Source organism: Dendrobates tinctorius, unplaced genomic scaffold (assembly GCF_039654945.1).
Source record: "Dendrobates tinctorius isolate UK_male_01 unplaced genomic scaffold, ASM3965494v1 ptg000022l, whole genome shotgun sequence".
Classification (NCBI taxonomy): domain Eukaryota; kingdom Metazoa; phylum Chordata; class Amphibia; order Anura; family Dendrobatidae; genus Dendrobates; species Dendrobates tinctorius.
Genome location: NW_027361690.1, coordinates 71,071,947 through 71,095,000, shown reverse-complemented (window position 1 = coordinate 71,095,000; position 23,054 = coordinate 71,071,947). Strand labels below are relative to the sequence as shown.

Sequence of the window (23,054 nt, the reverse complement as noted above, 5' to 3'; positions counted from 1 at the left end):
CGAGGTCACACTTGCGAGTTTGATGTGAGAAACTTGCGCTTCAGTACCCGGCACTGCTGCCGGCATTCGGGACCAGAGTGTGCGGCTGCAAGTATTTCTATGCAGCCGCACACTTCGGCCCCAGTGCCGTGTATTGTTGCGAGAGACTCGTTTCTCACATCACACTCGCAAGTGTGACCCCGGCCTTACTGTAAATCACTGAATTTTTTTTTGTGCAGCAAAAGCTCTTCATGGGAATATATCCTGATCAGAGGCAACTTGCATTTCTGTAGGTGACTGCTTCCTTTTAAAGTATACTGAAATCTTCTAAAATGCAGAGCGTTTCTTTGGGTCAAATTTTTTTTTTTTTTTCCCTCCACTGACTCTTCCATTTTTACTTTCTGTAGAGAAGTCAGGGCACTGTAGGAGTCCTGTCAATGCTAAAGCTGTGGTTTCACATCACGTGACGTTTTCAAAGCCGTAATGAGCCATCTGGTTCAGGAGTGGAGGACACGGGCCGCCGTTCTTAAATAAGTTTGTCTGGTTGTACGCTGTAAAGCCGCTGTGATTGTGTACATAGTATTGAATCAGAGAAAGGGATAAGAGACGATTAGCAGCACAAATGTTCCCTGCTCGGGTGCTTGATCTCTCCTAGAGTCTCATCCTATAAGCCATGTGGATTTTAAATAAATGGTGAGTGTTGGCTAAAGATTTAAATATTTTATTTTTATTTATTTTTTCCGTTACTATCGTAGTTCATCCATTTTGCTGTGCATTCAATAAAGCCTGTAATCTTGCATTGAACATGGAATATTTCCTTGCAGGTCAGTTTTTCCACTGCTTATAGGGTTATACTTTGAACACCAAATTATTTAATTAGTCAGAACAACCATTGCTACTGATACCAAACTCTGAACAGGACTTCCAATATGTGTAGTAGGTCAAAAGGACAAGTGCCTTTATCTTGTATACATTTTTTTTTTTCTTGTGTTACTGTACATATTTTCCATAGTTGTCAGCCACACCCCAGTAATGTTTAGATCACACCTAATTTTTTTTTTTTTTATACAAATTTATTTTCTGTTTCTTATTACTGGGGAAATCGGTGAACAGCACACGTGGTGACTGCACAGTATGGTCCCGTAGTCTTCCAGCTGTTAATCCCACATGTTCATATCTAGCTGGCATTGCGTTTCTGGCTCTCCTAGGTGTGTTCTTTGTGCCCCCTTTTTTCTTAGGGAATATTTGGCAGTGGAAATGCCCACCAGCAGCACAGCCCATCCTCCGCTGCAGTTCTATTCATGCTCCCCCTCTTATATTTAGAAGTTATCCGAGAAAACTCAGCCATCGGTGCTACAGGATGCCAGCACCTGCCCAAGAGTGCTGTAATGTCAAAGCATCTACACAAAACAATCCTTGGGAATCATCAGAGAAGATGCCGAGCCTTGACTTACTACTGCCATCTTCCACTGCCCTTTCCTTTAAGCCTATATGGAGTTATTTTTGAGTGGATCCCCTGTAATGTCAGCTTTTGCTGGTACTGTAAAAAGCAGCGGCATCTGCTGGTAAAATATCATGCCAGACTTACTAGAAGTACAGGTACAGTGATCAGGACAGTGTCACTGTAGAGAGCGGCTACAGTCACTGCTCATTATACACCAAGTGCACTATCATCACCCCCTGCATATTAATAGACGGCCCTCAGTGCAGTGTGTGAAATTGTCAGGGAGTGATTACAGTGGCTCACTGTATAGTGAGCGGTAACTTACAGATCCCAGCTCTTCCCCAATGAAAGGAAACAATCAGCTGAAAGGAGAATAAAATGTCATTTTCTCCATGTAGCCGCTGCTTCAGTAAGGCAGCCATTTGCCCGCAGATAACCACTACATCTGCAGGTATACAACATTTCTGTAGGAGACAGGTTCCCTTTGACTCGTTAATAGACTATGCCATGCATTTTCATCAGAGGTCAATTAGGAATGTAGGAAACAGCGTGAAGCAGAGGCCATACCATACCAGGCAGACGCTGGCTGTGTTGCATAGCCGACATCTGTCCAAGTACGGTGTGCGTTGATCACTGTAATTAAAAAGGTCAGTGCTGGCAAATGCGGTCACTGTCTTCCATCAGCTCTCTGTGATACGATCATGGGAAGATCTGTGTGTTGCCTTGACAGCTGGGGTCCTTTTGAAAGTCCCATCACTGTTATCTTGGTTATTGAGCTAAGCAAAAAGGGAAGGGGGGGGTTAGTATATCAGTTCACCAAATGCAGAAAGTGCCTACATATGGGTGCAGTGCATGAAGACTCCAGATCTACTGCAATAATTATCTAGAAGGGACAAAATTCAGCATCTCCACTGTGTAGGTTAATATATTACAAATAGGACTTCTTGTGACATTAAAACAAAAATGGTCAAATACATATGGTAGAGGGGGGAGGGTTATAGGGGAGACAGGAGAACCAGTGAAATCTGGACTAAGTGTGCAAGTTTAAAATGTGTAGACCTGCGTTTCCCGGGTTCCCCAATCCCGAAATAAATCCATATATGTTTATATATTTTTATTTTACATTTGTGTCTTAAAGGGAACCTGTCATTTCATTTTGCCTCTATAAGATGCGGCCACTGCCTTTTGGGGCTTATCTACAGCAGACTGTAATGCTGTAGATAAGCCCCCGGTCCGGCGCCTCCTATCTTCATGCGATGTTGTCATCCTGCTTGCTTCATGCCACGGCTCCTGCGCATGTGTACTGATCTGCCCTGTTGAGGGCAGAAACCAATACAGAGAAAGTCCTCCAAAAAATTTTGTCATCCGTTTCCTCTGTTTCTTCTGAGAGTACACTCAGAAAACCTTGGGACACATCCTTATGATATAAGGGTTAACAAAAGAGGACCCTATCGTGAACAACAGCACCAAAAATCAAGTAATTTTGAAACAGACAGGAATACGAATCGACTACAGGTAATTAATTTATCTGATAAATCGTTGACATGCGCCCAAATTGAGGTTTTGAGCCTCGGGCTTAGCTTTTCTCCTTCTCAAGGATTTGATTTATTTACAGCGCTAACTGACCTGAGTTTATTTGCACGAAAATTGGTTCTCAAGAAAATCCATGAGAAACCACGAACTACTGAAATAATTTGGACTGAACAAGAACTACAGGCGATCAAGATCCTTGAGGATTTAGAAGCGGAAAAAGATGAAGAGCTACAAACATCAGGTAAGTTGAGTCGGCCATTTAGGCCTAAATCTAAAAAATTCCCCCCATTGAGTCTATATCCCAATATTGACCTTTTTGTAAAATTAGTGTCAGAAGAGTTTACAAAAGTTTCTAACAGAGTTTGGAATAACAATTTAACTAACGAACAGAGACAAGCTAATTCTTCTTCCAGGAATTAGTCCTATATTGGTCTGTGAGCTTATGTATATTTAACACTCCAAATCGTTGTCCCTTGGGATCTGTTCTGGCCCTTTTTATACTTTTTAAAAAATTCAATTTATGTGCATATTCACTATCCAGAAAAGAAAAACATTTTTTTTCTACTTTGTATTTTTGGGCTGAACTTATTCTCCTGCTCAATGTTTGCACTGTTTCTCCTTGTATGCGAATTTCCCTTTTTAACCTGTGACATTGTTCAATAAAGAAAAATTGTTTTTAAATGAATTTTTTGGAGGACTTTTTCTCTGTATTGGTTTTTGCAGCTTTTCACGGTTCTCCGTGTTTCACCTTTGGGCAGTTTTCTCTGCATTCTGTTGAGGGCAGAGTAAAGTACTTCAGTGCGAAGGCGCCGGGAAAGGTCAGAGGAGCCCAGAGCCTGCGCACTGCAGTACTTTACTCTGCCCTCAACAGGGCAGATCAGGACGCCTGCGCAGGAGCGCAGCACAAAGCAAGCAGGATGATGACATTGCATAAAGATGGGAGGCGTTGGACCCGGGACCTGCGACGCCAATCAGACCGGACCACCCCTGGGTGAGTGTAAAAAAAAAAAAAAAAAAAAAATTGTTTTTCTTCTCTTTCAGATCGAACTGGGGGCTTATCTACATTCTAGAATGCTGTAGCTAAGCCCCGAAAGGCAGTGGCCGCAGCTTATGGCGGCAAAACAAGGTGACAGGTTCCCTTTAATGTCACAATAAAAGTCATATTTTAATATACTCATCCACATGTTGCGGATGCAGGATTTATTCCATCCTTTATGTCATTCAATGAAGCTCCTCTCCAGGATAAGCTCTATAGAAGAACTGCAATACCGTGCTATTAACAATCGAAAGATCACAGGTTCAAATCCCCTAAAAGGGACTAAAGAAATAGTAAAATTGTTTTAATCTATAATATATAAAAGAGTGCAACTTTGTTTCTCCAATATTTATGCAGTCCCTCTGCTGGAGAAAACTGCACATCATAAACAGGGCTGTGGAGTCGGAGATGTGGAGTCGGAGTTAGTTTTGGTTGGAGTCAGAGTCGGTAGAAATGTACCGACTCCAGCTTTAAAAAAAATGTATTAATATTTCATAATTGAACTTTCACATGAATTTTATAAAGGTTACTCAAATATATATGTTCTATCAAACTATGAACAAAAGTGATAAGCAGTTCTGCTGGAGATAGAGACATTTCTTACTTCTTGTGTGTCACTGTTCTCCACTGCCCTTATTTAATCTTATACTTGGTTAACCTCATGCTGCCCCAACCCCCCTACTTAAAATGTATGAAATTGAAAGTGAAAACGTGTTGCAAATTCTTAGTAGTAAAGCTCCTCCTCTAGACTAGATCATACTAGGTGTGCGTCTTCCAAGCATCTCACAGCTGCCTGCTACTCAGAAGAGGAAGACTGTAAGAAGTATTATCCTTTCAACAAACTTTGCATCAGTTAACTGTGAGTACATGAGGAATAATAACAGTATTACTGACCACTATATCAGTTGTACGACCTGGCAATAATTTTGTACAATTGTTTTTAGGAAAAACAATTGTCATTTGGATTGTGAATGCAGAATTAAAAACCTGAGAATGTCAAAGAAGCATCACATTAAATCAGCTGTATTTGAACATTTCACCATCACTCAAGATAGAAAACATTATGTCTGTCAGTGTATGACAAATGATCCAGACGAAAACAAATGCTGTGAAGCCAAGATGAGTGCATATTCAGGCAAAGATAAAAATGCTCCTACCAGAGCTTCTAATCTAAAGGGACATTTACAGCGCTTTCATCCAGAAGTACTGAAAGCAGTGGATGAGAAAGACTGCATCCAAACCAATGAACCAGTGCCCAGCTCTTCCAGCCAAACAAAGGAGCAGAGAACTTTGCAGCCATCAGTTGCAAGATATTTTGTCAGTGACAAAGTTACTGTGACAATGACAGTAGATACATTTAAAAAACAGATAATAGAGCTTGTTGTAAAGGATAGTGTGCCTATTATTTTCACGACCAGCTTTTATGTGTCTGAATGGGGAAATGGCCCGCAAGCTTGGCGTTTCTCTGGAGAGAGAGAGTATTAGAAAATTAGTAATCGAAGAAGCTTTTAAACAAAAAGGAAGACCTTAAAAAAATCTCTCAAGGGATGCTTTCTGTTTCTTAAAATGGATGCCTGCACACGTCACAGAGTGAACTATTTTGCCATCAATGTCCGATTTGTTTGTGACAAAAATGAAATAGTTACCAAGACATTGGCAGTAAAAGACACCAAAGCTCATCACACCAGTGAGTTTCTCCAGGTCTTGGTGGAAAAGGTTCTGCAAGACTATGAACTTAAAAAAGAGCAAGTTCTTTCTGTTGTAACTGACAATGCTTCAAATATGATAAGTACTATTAAGCTAATGAATGAGAGTAATGATGGTCACCAGCAGCTAGAAGAACATTCTGGGTCCACAGACACAGAAATGTTTGAAATAGAGGAACACAGTATTGTAACTGAGGAGCAAACTGAAGTTGCTTCAGATGAACAGCAACATGATAGTTTAGATGATCTTGTTGAAACTGTGTCAATATGTTCTTTCATTCACCACATGCGCTGTGTTGTGCATACGCTACAGCTGGCTAAAAGAGACAGTCTGCAAGAAGGACATGCTGCTGCACTGATTGGCAAGGTGAGAAAATTGGCTACTGTTGCCAGAACCCCTAAAGTTGACTCAATTTTGAAGAGACGTGCTGGAAAAAGGGGCAATTATTGATCAAGCCACACGATGGGGCAGTACTTAATGATTCAGCGCTTGGTTGAACTGAAAACCTTTCTTGTAGACATGGCTATCCCTCAACTGACGCTAAATGAAAGTCAGTGGAATCAGGTGACTGAGCTGGAAAAATTGCTAGAGCACCCATTTACAGTGACTAAAAAATTACAAGCAGAGGACTTAACTCCAGGTATTTTCTTAAAGGAGTGGAAGAACCTGATGTTTCGCCTGTCCCAAAGAGGAGGGTTAATTGCAAGTGGCATTGCTACATCAATGAAACGGAGAGAGGAGCTACTATTACAAAATAACATTCTTTTGGCAGCTCTTTATGTAGACCCAATGCATCGGATTCTTCTAGATGATCAACAGCTAAGTAAAGGAAAAGAAGCTCTGTTTGAAATAGCAGTAAGGATGAAAGGGTTGCAGAACAGTCAGGAGGAACAAGAAGAATTTGCTCGTCCTGCCACATCTTCACCCTCATCATCAACTGATGAAGAATTTAATGTCGAAAAATAATTTGGATCACAAGGACCGTGCAAAGCGTTCCCGCATAGAAGAGTCATCCCCATCAAGGAACACAGCCAGTACATTTCAGCACAATTTTTCATGTGCACTAAAAGAAATTGAGAAATTTGACCGTTCATCAAAAATAACAGTGCAACAAGCGATTCCTCTGTATCCTGACATTGTCAGAGATGTTGCCCGAGTGGTTACTGCTTTGCCACCAACACAAGTTAGTGTAGAGAGGTTGTTCTCTGCTCTCAAAATAATTAGATCAGATTTGAGGGCATCCATGAAGGAGGATCTGACAGAGGCAATACTTTTTCTGAGGATAAATTTATAGATTTCTTCTTATTAACTGCATAAAAGTGTTTATTGCATATTTACTTACAGTTTAGAAAAGTTTATAAAAGTTATTTGCTATATTCTAATAAATGTAGTTTTTGCTCTAAGTAGTCTGATTACTTATATGATGGTGAGAAACTGAATAAGCACGATGTTTAATGTTTTACAACAGTAAATTTTTTGTTATGAATTGGCCATTTATGAAGGAGTCGGAGTCGGAGCCTGATAAAATCCAGGAGTCGGAGTCGCAACTGTGGCTTACCGACTCCACAGCCCTGATCATAAATCTTGATTAGATCCATTTGCATTGCTAACCACTTTCACTTCCATACTGGAAATAAGTGGAAAATAAGTGGTTTTATCTGAAGGGGTTAAACACTTGTCTTTAATGACCCAGCTCCAATCTGTCAATTCTGACATGTCACTATGTGACAACAACTCTGAAATACTTCTATGTATCCTAGTACGGTAACTCGAAACTTGTTTTTCTTCACACACTGTAAATTACGCTAGCAGTAAATTAAGGTAAAAAATATTACGCTTATCAAATTATTGGAAATTTGGTGAAACTTGAAAGTTGTGAATTTTTCAAACTTAAATATCTGTTTCAGAGCATAAAAATTAACCAATTTATTTGGTATGACCAACATTCGCCATACAGTATGTGTACTTTAGGTTAGCAACATAAATGTGTTAACGGTTAATATGCTTTACCGTATTTTTCGGACCATAAGACGCACTTTTTTCCCCAAAAAATTTTGGGGGAAGTGGGGGGTGCATCTTATGGCCAAAATATACTAACCTCCGGAGGCTGGTGCGGATGCTGCGGGGCTCTGTAGTGCGGTGGTGGCAGCGGGCTGTGCTCCGATGCAGGGGTAGCGGCTCTCTGTGCTCCGATGCAGGGGCGTCGGCTCCGCCGGCATTTCCTCCAAGCCCGGAGGCCCCCGCACATCCCTTGCTGGCCGCCGCCATGTTGCAGTGGCCTCTGGGAACATGGACGCCGGTCCGGGGACGGCGCATGCGCAGGTTCAGATCTCGTCCGAGATCTCGGGGGATGAGATCTCGTTGCAGAGATTTGAATCTTGTCCCCCGAGATCTGAACCTGCGCCGTCCCCGGACTGGCGGCCATCTTCCCGGCGTCCATGTTCCCGGAGGCCACCGCAACATGGCGGTGGCCAGCAAGGTATGTGCGGGGGGCCTCCGGGCTTGGAGGAAATGCCAGCGGAGCCGCCGCCCCTGCATCAGAGCACAGAGCCCACCTGCCCCAGCACAGCGCAGCTGCCCCAGCCCCAGCACAGCCCAGCTACCCCAGCCCCAGCACAGCCCAGCTACCCCAGCACAGCCCAGCTGCCCCAGCACAGAGCCGCCACCGCACGAACCTGGACCACTGAATGACCCCTGTGACCACTCCTCCACCTGTGCCGGATCCCTTCCCAGGTAAGCTGAATTCGGACTGTAAGACAGACCCCCATTTGACACATTTTCCTTCTGAAAATTTGGGTGCGTCTTATGGTCCGGTGCGTCTTCTAGTCCAAAAAAATACGGTAAATGAATAGTGAAGAAAAAAAAAAAAAAAAAAAAAAAAAAAAAAAAAAAAAGAGAGAGAACACTGAAACGGGTAATATTTTGGTAGACAAAAAAAAAAAAAGAAAAACTTACTTACATTTAAAACAAGGTGTAGTAAGAATAAGTGAAAACCACAATTTATTACACAATTCCTCTAAAATGAAGCAGTACCCCCTATATGGTTGAAAACGTCAGTTTTGGCACACGGCACGGACTGGAAGGGGAGAAGCACCAGTTGAATTTTGGGCTGGAATAAATTGAGGATGCCATGTTGTATTTGCAAAGTTTGTGAGGTGCCAAAACAGCATACTGTCCTCCAAAAGTGACCCCATTTTGGAATCTATTCGCCGCGGCCTCAATGAATTCATCTAGGGGCATAGCGACTATTTTGGAACACAGGTCAAAATCTGGAACTAAGTCACATTTTTTTTTCCCATAGTTGCCAATATTTAACAATTGTTGTCCAGATATTTACAGCACACAAAATACGATGCCATATTTCTTTTTCTTATCTGAAGCCCGGTTTAACCCCCCAAAAATATGCATCTGGAAAGTGGGGCTTGGTTTAAAAGTAAAGGAAACGTTGGACTGTGCCCACAATCAGGAAATGGCAACGTTTTGGACACAGCGTTCTAAGCGCGCAGTTTAAGCCGCATGTATTTAGTGAACCAGGAGGATTTACTGCATCTAGTGAACGGCTAGCGTCTCTGCTGCAGATAATGAACGTGCTGAGTCTCGTCAAGCCGCACCGCGGGCGAGTTTACGCACTGTTAGGGTATGTGCACACGGCGCGGAGTGTCCTGCGGATTTTTCAGAGCGGACTTTGCTTAATTCCACAGATAAAATGACCTGTGTTTTACCTGCGGATTGAGTGCAGATTTTATGCGGATTTCCCCTGCGTTTTGACACCTGCGGATTTCTATAATGAAGCAGGTGTTAAACCGCTGCGGATTGACAAATTACGGATTTAAATCCACAACTAATCCGCAGCATCTGCACAGCGTTTTTCATAGACTTTAATGGTACTGTACACCGCAGTAGAATCCGCAACGTGTGCACATACCGTTAAACAGAAGCGCAGTGGGCATGGGATTTCTATTAATCCCATCCACTGTGCTTCTTAAGTAGAACGCAGCGTTTTGGACACCGTGCAGGTGAGCTGCGTCCAAGACACTGCTTTCTCTGATCATGGGCACAACCTGGACAGCATTCACCCCAAGGGTAAGTATGTAGTAGTATTAAAAAAAAAAAATAATAATTTAGGAAAAAGCTGCATGGTGACATTATCAGCCACAAACTGGCAGCAGAGCAAACATGCTCGTTTCTGTGCGACACTGTAGGACTAAAACATTGTTACAGATTGAGCTTGCTATAAAAAAAAATAAAAATAATGAAAGTCACGGAAATTATGAGCTATATATCTCATTCACCCCTGATACAAGTGCTGTACATACCCATGTACCGTACTTATTTTCTTGCCATACGGAGAGCGAAAAGCCGACACACATGTACTCCAGGGTTTACAAAAAGTATCTCCAAAAGGCTTACAAAACGAAGTTACAATTAAATATTTATACAGCGGACCAAGTCATCACAATTACATAGCTATATTTACTTAATGCTTCGCACACAATTCCAAGAGCAAGATGATGATGGAAAGTAGCAATTGGTAAGAGATCTGCAGAGCCAGCTGTGACAGGTCCCGGGCTGAGTACAGTACATGCTGCGGCCTCAGCCTTGCTATAGAGGAGACTGCGCAGGTGGGATGGCGGCTATCTATAGAACAGTGACGCAGACACCCAAGAACCATTCAGCAAATTCTTCTATCACTCAGGGCTATATAGAAGCAAGGAAATCCCTCTGTATCCAGAGCTTTAAATATTCATTATCTGCCAGGTGGACATAGGGAATCCTCTCCAGTTCCACAACTATTCCAGAATCTATGTAAACACGACTGTACTTCTGTCGCAATGGGGGATACACAATACACATACAGATGATCATTGCTGTGAATGCCATGCACAGACTCAGATTGCTTCTTCAGATCTTGTGATGGTCACAGCTGTACTCAGAATGGTCTTACATTACGCTCACACTGAAGCAGCGCTTACCCACGGGTGTAAATAGCTACAGTAAACGCTGCTTCATCTGGATAAAGTACATTGAATGACCAAGTGGGCTTAAAACGTTCAGGACCCTCAGAGCAAAGTCTTTAAAAATAAAAAGTATCCATGTTGGACGAGTACAGATTTCTTAATTCCCAGACTGTTTACAGTTCCAGCTCAGCTCCGCTGAAGTCAATGTGGAAGGGCTGCAATACCATACACAACCTGTGGACAGGGGAGGCGCCGATTTCCAATTAATGTGTTTTTTTTTTTTTTTCTAAATCTGGACACTCCTTTTAAAGAAAGTTATTTGTATACATAATATCCAGAGGTTAAGAAGATGGTCCAAGAAAAGTTCTCTCCCTTTATGAAAGGGTCACATGGTTGCAGGTACACTTGGGCAGCTGGACATATACAGCCACCTCTTTCTAGTCGCATTCGACATCAGAATGCCCACATATGTGAGGTGCAATTGCTCATAGCATATAAATGGTCCTAACCGTTTGCATGAGTTGTGGGCTCAGCAATAAAAAAAAAAAAAAAAAAAAAAAAAAAAAAGGTAGATCGCCAAAAAACAGGGTCCAGAGACACCCCTGCCTCCATCTGCCATTTTATTTTAAGCACCCAATGTGCACTATGGTTGAGTCCCACCCGAAAAATGAATAGTGCAAGCCAAGTTCTTTTCCCCTGTCAGTCGGGCAGGGCAAATCCATCCAGTGCTTTGGTTCTGAACCCATGCCTCTCTTAAAAGGGATCCTCGGTATGGAAGTCAGGGCAATTGCTTTCAAATGCTCTGGTACTGACCCCAGGCTCTCTTAAAGGGATCTCCTGTAGGGAAGTTAGAGTAAATCCCTCAGCGCTCTGATTCTGAGCCCAGGGTTCTATTAAAGGGATCATTGGCATGCAAGTCAGGGCAAATCCATCCAGCGCTCTGGTTCTGATCCCAGGCTCTCTTAAAGGGATCTCCTGTAGGGAAGTTAGAGTAAATCCCTCAGCGCTCTGATTCTGAGCCCAGGGTTCTATTAAAGGGATCATTGGCATGCAAGTCAAGGCAAATCCATCCAGCGCTCTGGTTCTGATCCCAGGCTTTCTTAAAGGGATCCCCGGTATGGGAGTTACGGCAAATCCACTCAGCGCTCTGGTTCTGATCCCAGGCTTTCTTAAAGGGTTCTCTGGTATGGAAGTTAAAGTAAATCCCTGAGCGCTCTAATTCTCACCCCAGGGTTCTATTAAAGGGATCACTGGTATGTAAGTCAGGGCAAATCCACTCAGCGCTCTGGTTCTGACACCAGGCTGACGGCATGATGTGGGATATTAGGGGTAGTAGTCCGGTGGCTCTGGCTGACGGTATGATGTGGGATATTAGGGGTAGTAGTCCGGTAGCTCTGGCTGATGTGATGTGGAATATTATCGTGAATATGGCTATGCGGCGTGGGCGGGGCTCTACACTCAGCTTTATATAGATATCATTATAATTTGTTATAACTAACCGTAGTTAGTTACTATGTCCGGGCAGCGCCGGGCTCTTCAGCTAGTGACTTATAAAGCAACATCAAACTATACTCAGGGCCGGGAGGAATTGGTATCACCCCACCAACATCCAAATAAAGATAAGCATAAAGTAGGGGAAGGGATGACAGTCTGGCAACAGGTCACACAATTCAGGTGCATTTCAGAAAAAGATGGATTTTTGGTTCTTACCGTAAAATCTCTTTCTTGGAGTCTTCATTGGGGGACACAGATTACCATGGGTGTATGCTGTTGCTGCTAGGAGGCTGACACTATGCAAAAACAAGGAAATTGGCTCCTCCCCGGCAGTATACACCCACCGACAGATACCAAGTACCTCAGTTGGTGAAAAAGCAGTAGGAGAAGCCACGCAACTATAACCATATGTACCAACCCAACAAGGGACTCAAGGACCCAACACGGTACAACTTAAACAGGGAGGGTGCTGTGTCCCCCAATGAAGGCTCCAAGAAAGAGATTTTACGGTAAGAACCAAAAATCCATCTCTCTTTATCACCTTATTGGGGGACACAGATTACCATGAGACGTTCCAAAGCAGTCCCAAGGGCGGGAACAGCAATAAGGAACGAAAGAACAGGAAGGGCTTAGGTCGGCTGATGCGCCACCGCCGCGTGCAGGACCTACCTACCAACGACTGCATCAGACGAGGCCTGACTATGAACCCTGTAGAACCTCGCAAACGTGTGCAAAGACGACCAGGTCGCGGCCCTGTAAATTTGCAAGGTCGAAGCCTGGTGTCGAACGGCCCACGAAGCTGCCACAGCCCGGGTGGAGTGAGCCCTCACTCCCAGAGGGGGCCGTTTTTCCTGAAGTCGGTACGCTTTCAGAATGGTAGAACGAATCCAACGAGCGATCGTGGATTTGGATGCCAGAAGCCCTTTCCGGCGACCTTCAGAGATGACCAGCAAGGAATCAGACTGGCGAAGTGAAGCAGTCCTGGCGAGATAGACCTGCAAGGCTCGAACTACATCTAGTTTGTGGAGACTTCTCAAGAGGGTGAGAAGGAGCGGGACAAAAAGATGGGAGGACGATATCCTCATTAATGTGGAAAGAGGATACCACCTTTGGAAGAAAAGAAGAAACGGGCCTGAGGACGACCTTATCCTGGTGGAGAACCAGATAAGGGGAACGACATGACAAGGCCGCCAACAAACTCTTCTGACGGATGTAATGGCAATCAAGAAAGTTACCTTCCATGAGAGAAAGGATAACGGAATGTCCTGGATAGGCTCAAACGGCGCCTTTTGAAGAGCGTTAAGAACGAGATTGAGATCCCACGGTTCTATCAGTGAATGATGAGGAGGAGCCACGTGGGCGACCCCTTGGAGAAAGGTTTTAACCTGCAACAAGTAAGTGATCTCTGTTTGGAAGAGGATAGATAGAGCGGAGACCTGGCCCTTGAGGGTACTGAGGGACAGACCTGCCTCCAAACCAGACTGGAGGAACCCAAGTATGGATGGAATAGAAAAGGACATCGGAAAGACTTTTTTACCGTCGCACCAACGGAAAAAAGCCTTCCAGTACCTATGGTAAATGCGGGAAGAGGCCGGTTTTCTGGCCCTGATCATAGTCTGGATCACCTGGTTGGACAAACCTGATTCTCTCAGGATTGCGGCCTCAATGGCCATGCCGTTAAACTCAGAGACTGAGAATTCTCGTGGTAAAGGGGGCCTTGCGAGAGAAGATCCGGACGGTCTGGAAGCCTCCAGGGAAAGTCCGCAAGCATGTTCACCAGTTCCGCGTACCAAGGCCGTCTCGGCCAGTCTGGCGCCACTAGAATCACTGGCATACCTTCCGACTTTATCTTTTTGACCACTCGAGGGATCAAGGCAAGAGGCGGAAACAGATAAGAACTGGGACCACGGAATTACTAGGGCGTCACAAGCAACGGCTAGAGGGTCCCTGGACCTGGCTACGAAGCGCGGAATTTTGTGGTTCATCCAAGATGCCATGAGATCGACATCCGGCGAGCCCCAGCGCTGGCATATCTGATCGAAGACTGTGGGATGAAGAGCCCATTCGCCGGATGCTAGGCCTTGACGACTCAAAGTCGGCTGCCCAATTTTCTACCCCTGGAATGTGAACGGCGGAGATTGCCGGAACGCAACGTTCTGCCCAGCGCAGTATCTTGGCCACTTCTGACATTACTTGCTGTGAGTGCCCCCCTGGTGGTTTATGTACGCCACAGCTGTGGCGTTGTCCGACTGAATGCGGACCAGCAGGCCGACAAGGAGAGGCTGCCAGCGAAGAAGGGCCAGGAAGATTGCTCTGAGCTCCAGAAGATTGATAGGGAGGAGAGCTTCCTGTGAATTCCAGTGTCCTTGGGCCGTTTTCTGATGGAAAACCGCTCCCCATCCTAGAAGGCTGGCATCGGTGGTGATGACTTGCCACTGAAGTGGAAGAAAAGACCTCCCTTGTAGAACCGACGCTGTCATTGTCCACCAAGTCAGGGATTGCCTCACTCTGAGAGGGAGGAGAATGGGACGGTCCAGAGACACCGTGCTCTTGTCCCAAGCTGAAAGAAGGGACAGCTGTAGGGGGCGAAGGTGAAATTGTGCAAAGGGCACTGCTTCCATGGCGGCTACCATCTTCCCCAGAACTTTCATGCAGGATCGAAGGGGAATAGGTGTTGACCGCTTTAGGGCTCGGATTCCCTTGGAGAGAGCCGAAAATGTTTCCCTCGGGAGAAACACCCGAGCTAGATCCGTGTCGAATTCCATGCCCAGGAAGGTCAGACGCTGAGTGGGGCTCAGAATGGACTTCTCCTTATTGATTAGCCATCCGAGACGACAGAGCGTGTCCAGGGTTATCTGGAGGCTTTGAAGACAGTCTTCACGGGACGAGCCCTTGATCAAGAGATCGTCCAGGTAAGGGATGATGAGGATCCCCCTGGAGCAAAGGATGGCCATGACTGTTGCCATTACCTTCGTGAAAACACGGGGAGTGGAGGCTAGTCGGAAGGGAAGAGCCGTGAACTGATAGTGAGATTCTCACATCGCAAATCGAAGATATTTCTGATGTTGCAAACAAACAGGGATGTGAAGATAAGCATCCCGTATGTCCACAGCGCAAAGGAATTCTCCGGGTTCCAATGAGGCTATCACCGATCAAAGCGACTCCATTTTGAAGTGGAGAATCTTCACATGGCAATTGAGCAATTTGAGATCAAGGATTGGCCGAAACGTCCCGTCTTTTTTCGGGACCACGAAGAGATTTGAGTAGAACCCTTAAAACTGTTCGTCTGAGAGAACGGGAACAATCACTCCGGCGGAAAGAAGGGAGGAAACGGATTGAAAGAATCTTGGAATGTGGGACCGCTGTCTTGGAGGTCGAGACAGGAAAAATAGTCTTTTTGGCTGGGAAGCAAATTCGATCTTGTATCCGGATGCGATGATTTCCCTGACCCAAGTGTCGTCGACAACAGACAGCCAAACGTCCGCGAAAAAGGAAAGTCTGCCTCCCACCCTGGAAAAACTTCCAGGTGGGGGTGACCCGTCACTTGGAGGAGGACCTACCGGAACGGGCACCTAAAGACCTAGAGTATTGTCCTCGAGATCTCCAGCGGGAAGCGGGTTTGGAAGCTGTTTTTTTCTGCTCTCGCTCCCTAGAGGCGGAAGGCCGATCTTGCTGGATAGATCTCTCTGTGGACAAGAAGGGACGAAAGGGCCTAAACGGCCAGAAACCCTTTCTGTTAAAAAAAGCGTTTTGGTCGAGACTGGGGGAGAGAAGTGCTTTTACCACCAGTGGCATCAGAAATTATTTGATCCAGCTCCAAAGAGCCTAGAACCATGGAATGGCAGATTGGTAAGCGACTTTTTAGAGGTGGTATCCGCATTCCATGACTTTAGCCAAAGGACTCGGCGTATGGCTTCTATGTTGCTGTTAGCCCTTGCTACGCACCCAGCCGCATCCAAGGAGGCGGCTAAGAGCTATTTACCCGCATGATTAATTTGATTTGATCTGCCAGATCTGCCAACTCGTCCTGAGGAGCTGCCGCTAAGATGCCTCTGCGAAGAATTTTAGCCCAAGCTGAAATGACTTTCGCCACCCAGGAGGAGGCGAAAATAGGACAGAGGCGCCGGATGCCTCAAAAATAGACTTAGAATCTTTGGCTGCCTGTCTGTTGGATCCTTAAGCGATGCCCCGTCCGGAAGGGATAGAACCGTCTTAGAGGCTATACGAGAGACGGGAGGATCCACTTCGGGGGGCTTTGGTCCATTTTGTGAGCAGATCCACATCAAAGGGATACAGGACACCTAAGTACCTGCGGCCTGAGAAGCGTTGCTCAGGGTGCTCCCAGTGTTTGGTTAGAGTAGTATCGAACTCCTTGTGGTTTGGAAAGGTTCGGGATGGAGGCCTCGCTCGCTTAAATGGAACAGAACATTCCTGAGGAGGGGCTTGTCCTGCTTAATTTCCAGGGTCTGGAAGATGGCAGAAAGGAGGCTATTGACCATATTCCGCATTTTAGATATGTTATCTGCTTCTGAACTAGATCCCGATTGGGGATCGTCGTCTGACCTAGGGTCGTCCTCTGAAGAAGGAGAGGGACACCTGGGAGAAGCAGATGGGCCTAGCGAACTGGAAGACGAGCCAGACAGAACACGCTTCCTAGAAATCCTACTCGGCCTGTCCCTCTGAAGGTCGCAGTCAGGTGCGGACGACTCACCCTGAGAGGTGGTCGGTGCACGGGTGGCTGTAGATAGCTGAGGCAAACGTTCTAAGACCTGGACCAGGGACTGAGAGACTTTAGTCAGATCGGAGACCAACTGCGACATTGCAACGGCCCACTCTGGGAGAGGGGAAATACCCTCATCCCAGGGATCGGTGTGCTCCTGAGAGGCCGACATAACTGAAGGACTGCATGACGGACAGAGGGGTGACGACTGACCTGAAGCCCACTTTTTACAGCGTGCACAGGCATAATGGGTAACGGTGGGCTTGAAAGACAGAGCCGTTGCAGGGTTGAGCAGAGGAAAGTTACACCTTATGGCTGCACAACACAGAAAAGGACTGCAGAGGAGAGCCAATTTGCCATTAAGCGCCGAGCCTACCGAGAATCTGACAAGCAGCCAGACCCTGATGTGTCCCCCAAGCAGCGCAGGAAGCAGTGAAAATTGCAGGAGGAAACAGGCTGTGAGCCCGGAGGGCGGGATTCGGCAATAGTAGAGAGGGGGCGCGGTAAAAAGGGAGTGTGACATCCCCAAAAAAGAAAGTCGAGCTGTGATAGGTGTGGAATGGGTGCGAGAAAAAGCGCGTCCAGAGTAAAAGGGAGCGCACTCAGAGCGGGGAGGAGGGAGCGTGACTGAAAGTGAAAGCAGTTTCCCTCCCTGCCTGAGCTTATATACTGATATCCGCGGCGCCGCTAATTAAGGTGAGCCTACGCTACCCTGCTATGTAAAAAAGACTCGCCTGTGCCCAGGAAGACCCCCAGTGTTAAGTGCCTCTGTATTAAAAAGGAGCGCGGCTGATATGAGAGATGTGCGGCTGTAGTGAAGGAGTAGAGGCGGGAGTTTCAAATGCTGCACTGCGCTTACTGAGACATGCGGGGCTAAGGGATCGTTCAGGATCTTACCTGACGTCCCTGAAGAGGATGACCGCAGGGGCATGAATAGGGAGCAGGCCGCTGGGAGAGGTCCTCTTACCCGTGTCATGTAGAAGACGGCATCCTTTTGTTGGGAGCGATGGCGACCGCCGTCTTCCTCTCAGCCCTGTCCCGGGATAGGGATGAGGAGTTGTTTTGGCAAGGACCGGCCACCTGTCGTCCAGCCATAGCACTGAATGGTGATAGGATAAAAGTCCTGCCTGCGGTACTGAGAGTTGCGATGTGGGTGACACCACACTTCTCGCTCAGCCGCATGATATGGGAAATCAGGGTGATAGCTACACCCTGTTTCCCGACGTTGAACTTGAAAAATAAATTAGAAAAGATTAAAAGGTTCGGCTAAAAAACCTAAAATAAAAAAGGGATTATTAATCTGCGGATCTGGGGAGATCCCGGTCCGCCTCCTACAGACACTAAGCACAAACTGAGGTACTTGGTATCTGTCGGTGGGTGTATACTGCTGGGGAGGAGCCAATTTTCTTGTTTTTGCATAGTGTCAGCCTCCTAGCAGCAGCATACAGATGGTAATCTGTGTCCCCGCAATAAGGCGATAAAGAAACTTGTTTTGACATTTTGGACTAGTCAAATCTTTTTTTTTTCCTCTCAGACATGTTACACAGATTTCAAGACCTGAGTATTCAAGCTGAGCTAGAGGTACAGCACAATTTTTGATACCTTGCATATGGTACGGTAGCCGTCAAAAGCTCAGCCGAAATTGGCTAAGCTACCGTACCAGGCACTGACATTAGAAAATGTACAGCGCTGTACTGGTCATCAAACAGGTCAAAGCACCGCAGCCTCTTCAAACAGCCAATCATGGATGGTTCATTTCATAAACTAAGCATGAACCGTAACAGAGCAGGCTAGCTTAGAAAACAAATGATAAAGAACCTAACAATCTTAAGAATTCAACTCATCTTACATTCATTTTGGATCACCACTTAATACTCAAAGACTTGGTCCCTAGTCCTCATTGCCTGCACAAACACTCCCATGAGGAATTAAACATGATTTTGTATCAAGCATTATTCTCGACTAGAGTTGAGCGATACCGTCCGATACTTCAAAGTATCGTATCGGATGGTATCGGCCGATCTTTAAAAAAAGTATCGGTATCGCCGATTCCGATACCGGAAGTCCCATTCAAGTCTATGGGACTTCCGGTATCGGAATAAGAAAAACCCTTTCCTGCCCTTGTACAGCCTCTCTGGGGTCTGTACGGGCCTTTCGGGGGGCTGTGCCGGCCTGCCAGGGGGTCTGTGCAGGCTCCGGTGGTCTGTGCCGGCCTGCCGGTGGTCTGTGCAGGCTCCGGGGGGCTGTGCCGGCCTGCCGGGGGGCTGTGCCGGCCTGCCGGGGGGCTGTGCAGGCATCGTCCGATGGGACTACAAGTCCCATCGGGCGATGCCTGCTACCATGACAGTGATTGACACATTAGCCAATGATGGGACAGTAGTAGTCCCATCATCCGGCTAATGTGTTAAATGTAAAAAAAAAAAAAAAAATTACATACTACATTCATACTACATTCATACTACATAAATACTACATGCAACATACATACTACATATATACTACATGCATGCTACATACTGCATGCTACATACATACCACATATATACTACATACATACTACATGCATGCTACATGCTACATACATAACATATATACTACATGCATGCTGCATACATACTACATGCATGCTACATACATACTACATGCTACATACTACATATATACTACATGCATGCTACATACATACTACATGCTACATACTACATATATGCTACATACATACTACATGCTACATATATACTACATGCATGCTACATACATACTACATGCTACATACTACATACATACCACATACATACCACATATATACTACATGCATGCTACATGCTACATACATACCATATACATACTACATGCATGCTACATACATACTACATGCTACATACATACTACATATATACTACATGCATGCTACATACATACTACATGCTACATACTACATACATACTACATGCTACATACATACCACATACATACTACATGCATGCTACATACTGCATGCTACATGCATGCTACATACATACCACATATATACTACATACATACAATACATTCATACAATACATACATAGACATACAGTACATATAACATAGAGTAACATACTTACCAATACTTGTCACATTGTTCCCCGAAGCCATTGTCTTTTCCGGAATAAATATTAACATAACAAACCACAAAAATACTCACCCACGATCCGAAGCAGTCCACGAGTGTGTCCCACGACGATCTTGGGTAGAGAACTGCAGCATCAGCTGTTGCTGCCGTTCTCTACGGGCTGCAGGAATCCAATGACGGAAGGTAGGTATCCTTCCGCACTGTATTCCTCCGCCACTTAAAAAAAAAAAAAAGTCCCTAGTCTCACTTTATGCCATTGCTGTGTGGGAATTTCCCACGCAGCAATGGCATAAAGTGAGACTAGGGACTTTTTTTTTTTTTTAAGTGGCGGAGGAATACAGTGCGGAAGGATACCTACCTTCAGTCATTGGATTCCTGCAGCCCGTAGAGAACGGCAGCATCATCTGATGCTGCCGTTCTCTACCCAAGATCGTCGTGGGACACACTCGTGGACTGCTTCGGATCGTGGGTGAGTATTTTTGTGGTTTGTTATGTTAATATTTATTCCGGAAAAGACAATGGCTTCGGGGAACAATGTGACAAGTATTGGTAAGTATGTTACTCTATGTTATATGTACTGTATGTCTTGTATGAATGTATTGTATGTATGTAGTATATATGTGGTATGTATGTAGCATGTAGTATGTATGTAGTATGTATGTAGCATGCATGTAGCATGCAGTATGTAGCATGCATGTAGTATATATGTAGTATGTATGTGGTATGTATGTAGCATGTAGTATGTATGTAGCATGCATGTAGTATATATGTAGTATGTATGTAGCATGTAGTATGTATGTAGTATGTAGTATGTATGTAGCATGCATGTAGTATGTATGTAGCATGTAGCATGTATGTGGTATGTATGTAGCATGTAGTATGTATGTAGCATGCATGTAGGATATATGTAGTATGTATGTAGTATGTATGTGGTATGTATGTAGCATGTAGTATGTATGCAGCATGCATGCATGTAGCATGCATGTAGTATGTATGTAGTATGTATGTAGCATGTATGTATGTAGTATATATGTAGTATGTATGTAGCATGTAGTATATATGTAGCATGCATGTAGTATGTATGTAGCATGTATGTAGTATGTATGTAGTATGTATGTAGCATGTATGTAGCATGCATGTAGTATGTATGTAGTATTTTTTTTTTTTTTTAACATTTAACACATTAGCCGGATGATGGGACTACTACTGTCCCATCATTGGCTAATGTGTCAATCACTGTCATGGTAGCAGGCATCGCCCGATGGGACTTGTAGTCCCATCGGACGATGCTTGCACAGACCCCCGGACATCAGCACAGCCCCCCGGCAGGCCGGCACAGCCCCCCGGCAGGCCGGTACAGACCCCCACAGGGTGCACAGACCACCGGCAGGCCGGCACAGCCCCCCGGCAGGCCGGTACAGACCCCCACAGGGTGCACAGACCACCGGCAGGCCGGTACAGACCCCGGGCAGTCCACACAGCCCCCCGGCAGGCCGGCAGAGACCCCCGGAAGGCCCGAAATGACGGCGCATCATGATGCGCACACACCGCGCATCATGATGACGTCAGTCTGTCAATCAACTTTGAACTTCCGATTCCGATGCCGAATTCCGATATTGAAAAAATATCGGAAGTCGGTATCGGAATTCCGATACTTGCGGTATCGGAATGCTCAACACTATTCTCGACTGTACTGGCAGAGCACTAGAGAAGAAGCTCGATTAGACCAGTGCTCCTTCTAAAGAGCTTTTCAAGTATTAAAGGGCTATTCCCGAACTGTTAAGTTATCCTTTATCCGCGAGATAGAAGATTACTTTCTGATAGCTGGGGGTCCGACCGCTGGGAACTCTGCGATTAGGACTCTGGAACGGGCTCTGCAGAGTGGAGCGGAGGTGTGCAGGATTGCGCTCCACTCCAACGTGTATGGCACCGACAGAGAAAGCAAACCTCCCAGCAATCAGCAAGTTATCCCCCATCCTGTGGCTAGGCTCGATTCCCACGATGAGATTTTCTTGAGTTTTTGATGTTTCAAAACTTCTGCACCTATTACTTAAATTAATTAGGTTACTTACGTTTTTTTCATTTAGTTTTTGTCTCTGGTGTGTCATGCTGTAAATAAAACCGCCTTGTTTTCGATACTTTCCTGTTTTTTTGCTTTGATAAAACATTATTGATATATTTAGGTGTGGATTACACGCTTTTGTTTTTTTATGAGTCTGCCAAGGAAACGTGTGGTTTTACCTGCAAAATTTCAGCACCAAATGCAAGTCTATGGGGAAATTCCCCACAGAAAACACCACAAGAGAAACTGACACGCTCCGGATCTGAAAAACGCACCGCAGGGTCAGTTTACGCAGAGTTAAAAAGCAGCAACAGTGGGCAGGAGATGTCTATAAGGCTGTGTGCCCATGTTGCGTTTTTGAAGCGTTTGTGCCAGATCAGACGCTTCAGAAACGCTTAAAATAAGCATCCCATTCATTTTAATGCATTTTGGCCTTTTTGTGCCAATTGATGCGGTTTTTCCGCATAGGAAACGCTTAGCGGCGAAAAACGCAGCATGTTCATTATTTTCCGCTTAAGTCTGCGTTTTTAGCTATTTCCTGTGAGTCCAAAAGACGCATCAAAAACACGCAGTTTTTAAGCAAAAAAAACGCGTGTTTTCTGGGAAGGAGTCCGGTTTTATGTCAGGTTTTAAACGCTAACGTGGGCACATAGCCTAAATCCCATCCACTTTGCTGCAGCAAAACATATAGTGTCAGAAATGCACTAAAAGCTCATCATGGGGGACATAGTCTAAAGGTACTGTCAAACTTAGCGATGTACCAGCGATCCCGACCAGCGATATGACGCCAGGCGATCCTGCGTCCTCCCGCCCGGCTCCACGCGTCGCTCGTCGTCACAGCAGGAAGCGCCGCAGGAAGCTGACGACGAGAAACGGTCCAGGATGTTCTCGCGCGATCAGCGATACCTACGACCGGCTCCCCCGCTGGTTAAGTATCAGACACAGCGATGTCGCTAGCAATATCTCTTAGTGTGACAGGCCCTTAAGGCTTTGTGCACACAGTGCG

At 45.4% G+C, this 23,054-nt stretch overlaps 2 protein-coding genes across 5 annotated transcripts in view; one reads left to right on the top strand and one right to left on the bottom strand.

Moving 5' to 3' along the window:
• The window catches only part of MCTP2 (multiple C2 and transmembrane domain containing 2), a 273,414-nt gene that overhangs the window by 248,051 nt on the left and 2,309 nt on the right, over positions 1-23,054 (bottom strand). The gene's annotated exons all lie outside the window — the stretch shown is intronic.
• Positions 785-23,054, top strand: part of LOC141084424 (uncharacterized) — a 60,323-nt gene continuing 38,053 nt past the window's right edge. Inside the window, exons 1-2 of the mRNA XM_073569149.1 lie at positions 785-803; positions 3,039-3,197. Of these exons, the coding sequence (XP_073425250.1) occupies positions 785-803; positions 3,039-3,197 (178 nt within the window). The remainder of the gene's footprint in view (positions 804-3,038; positions 3,198-23,054) is intronic.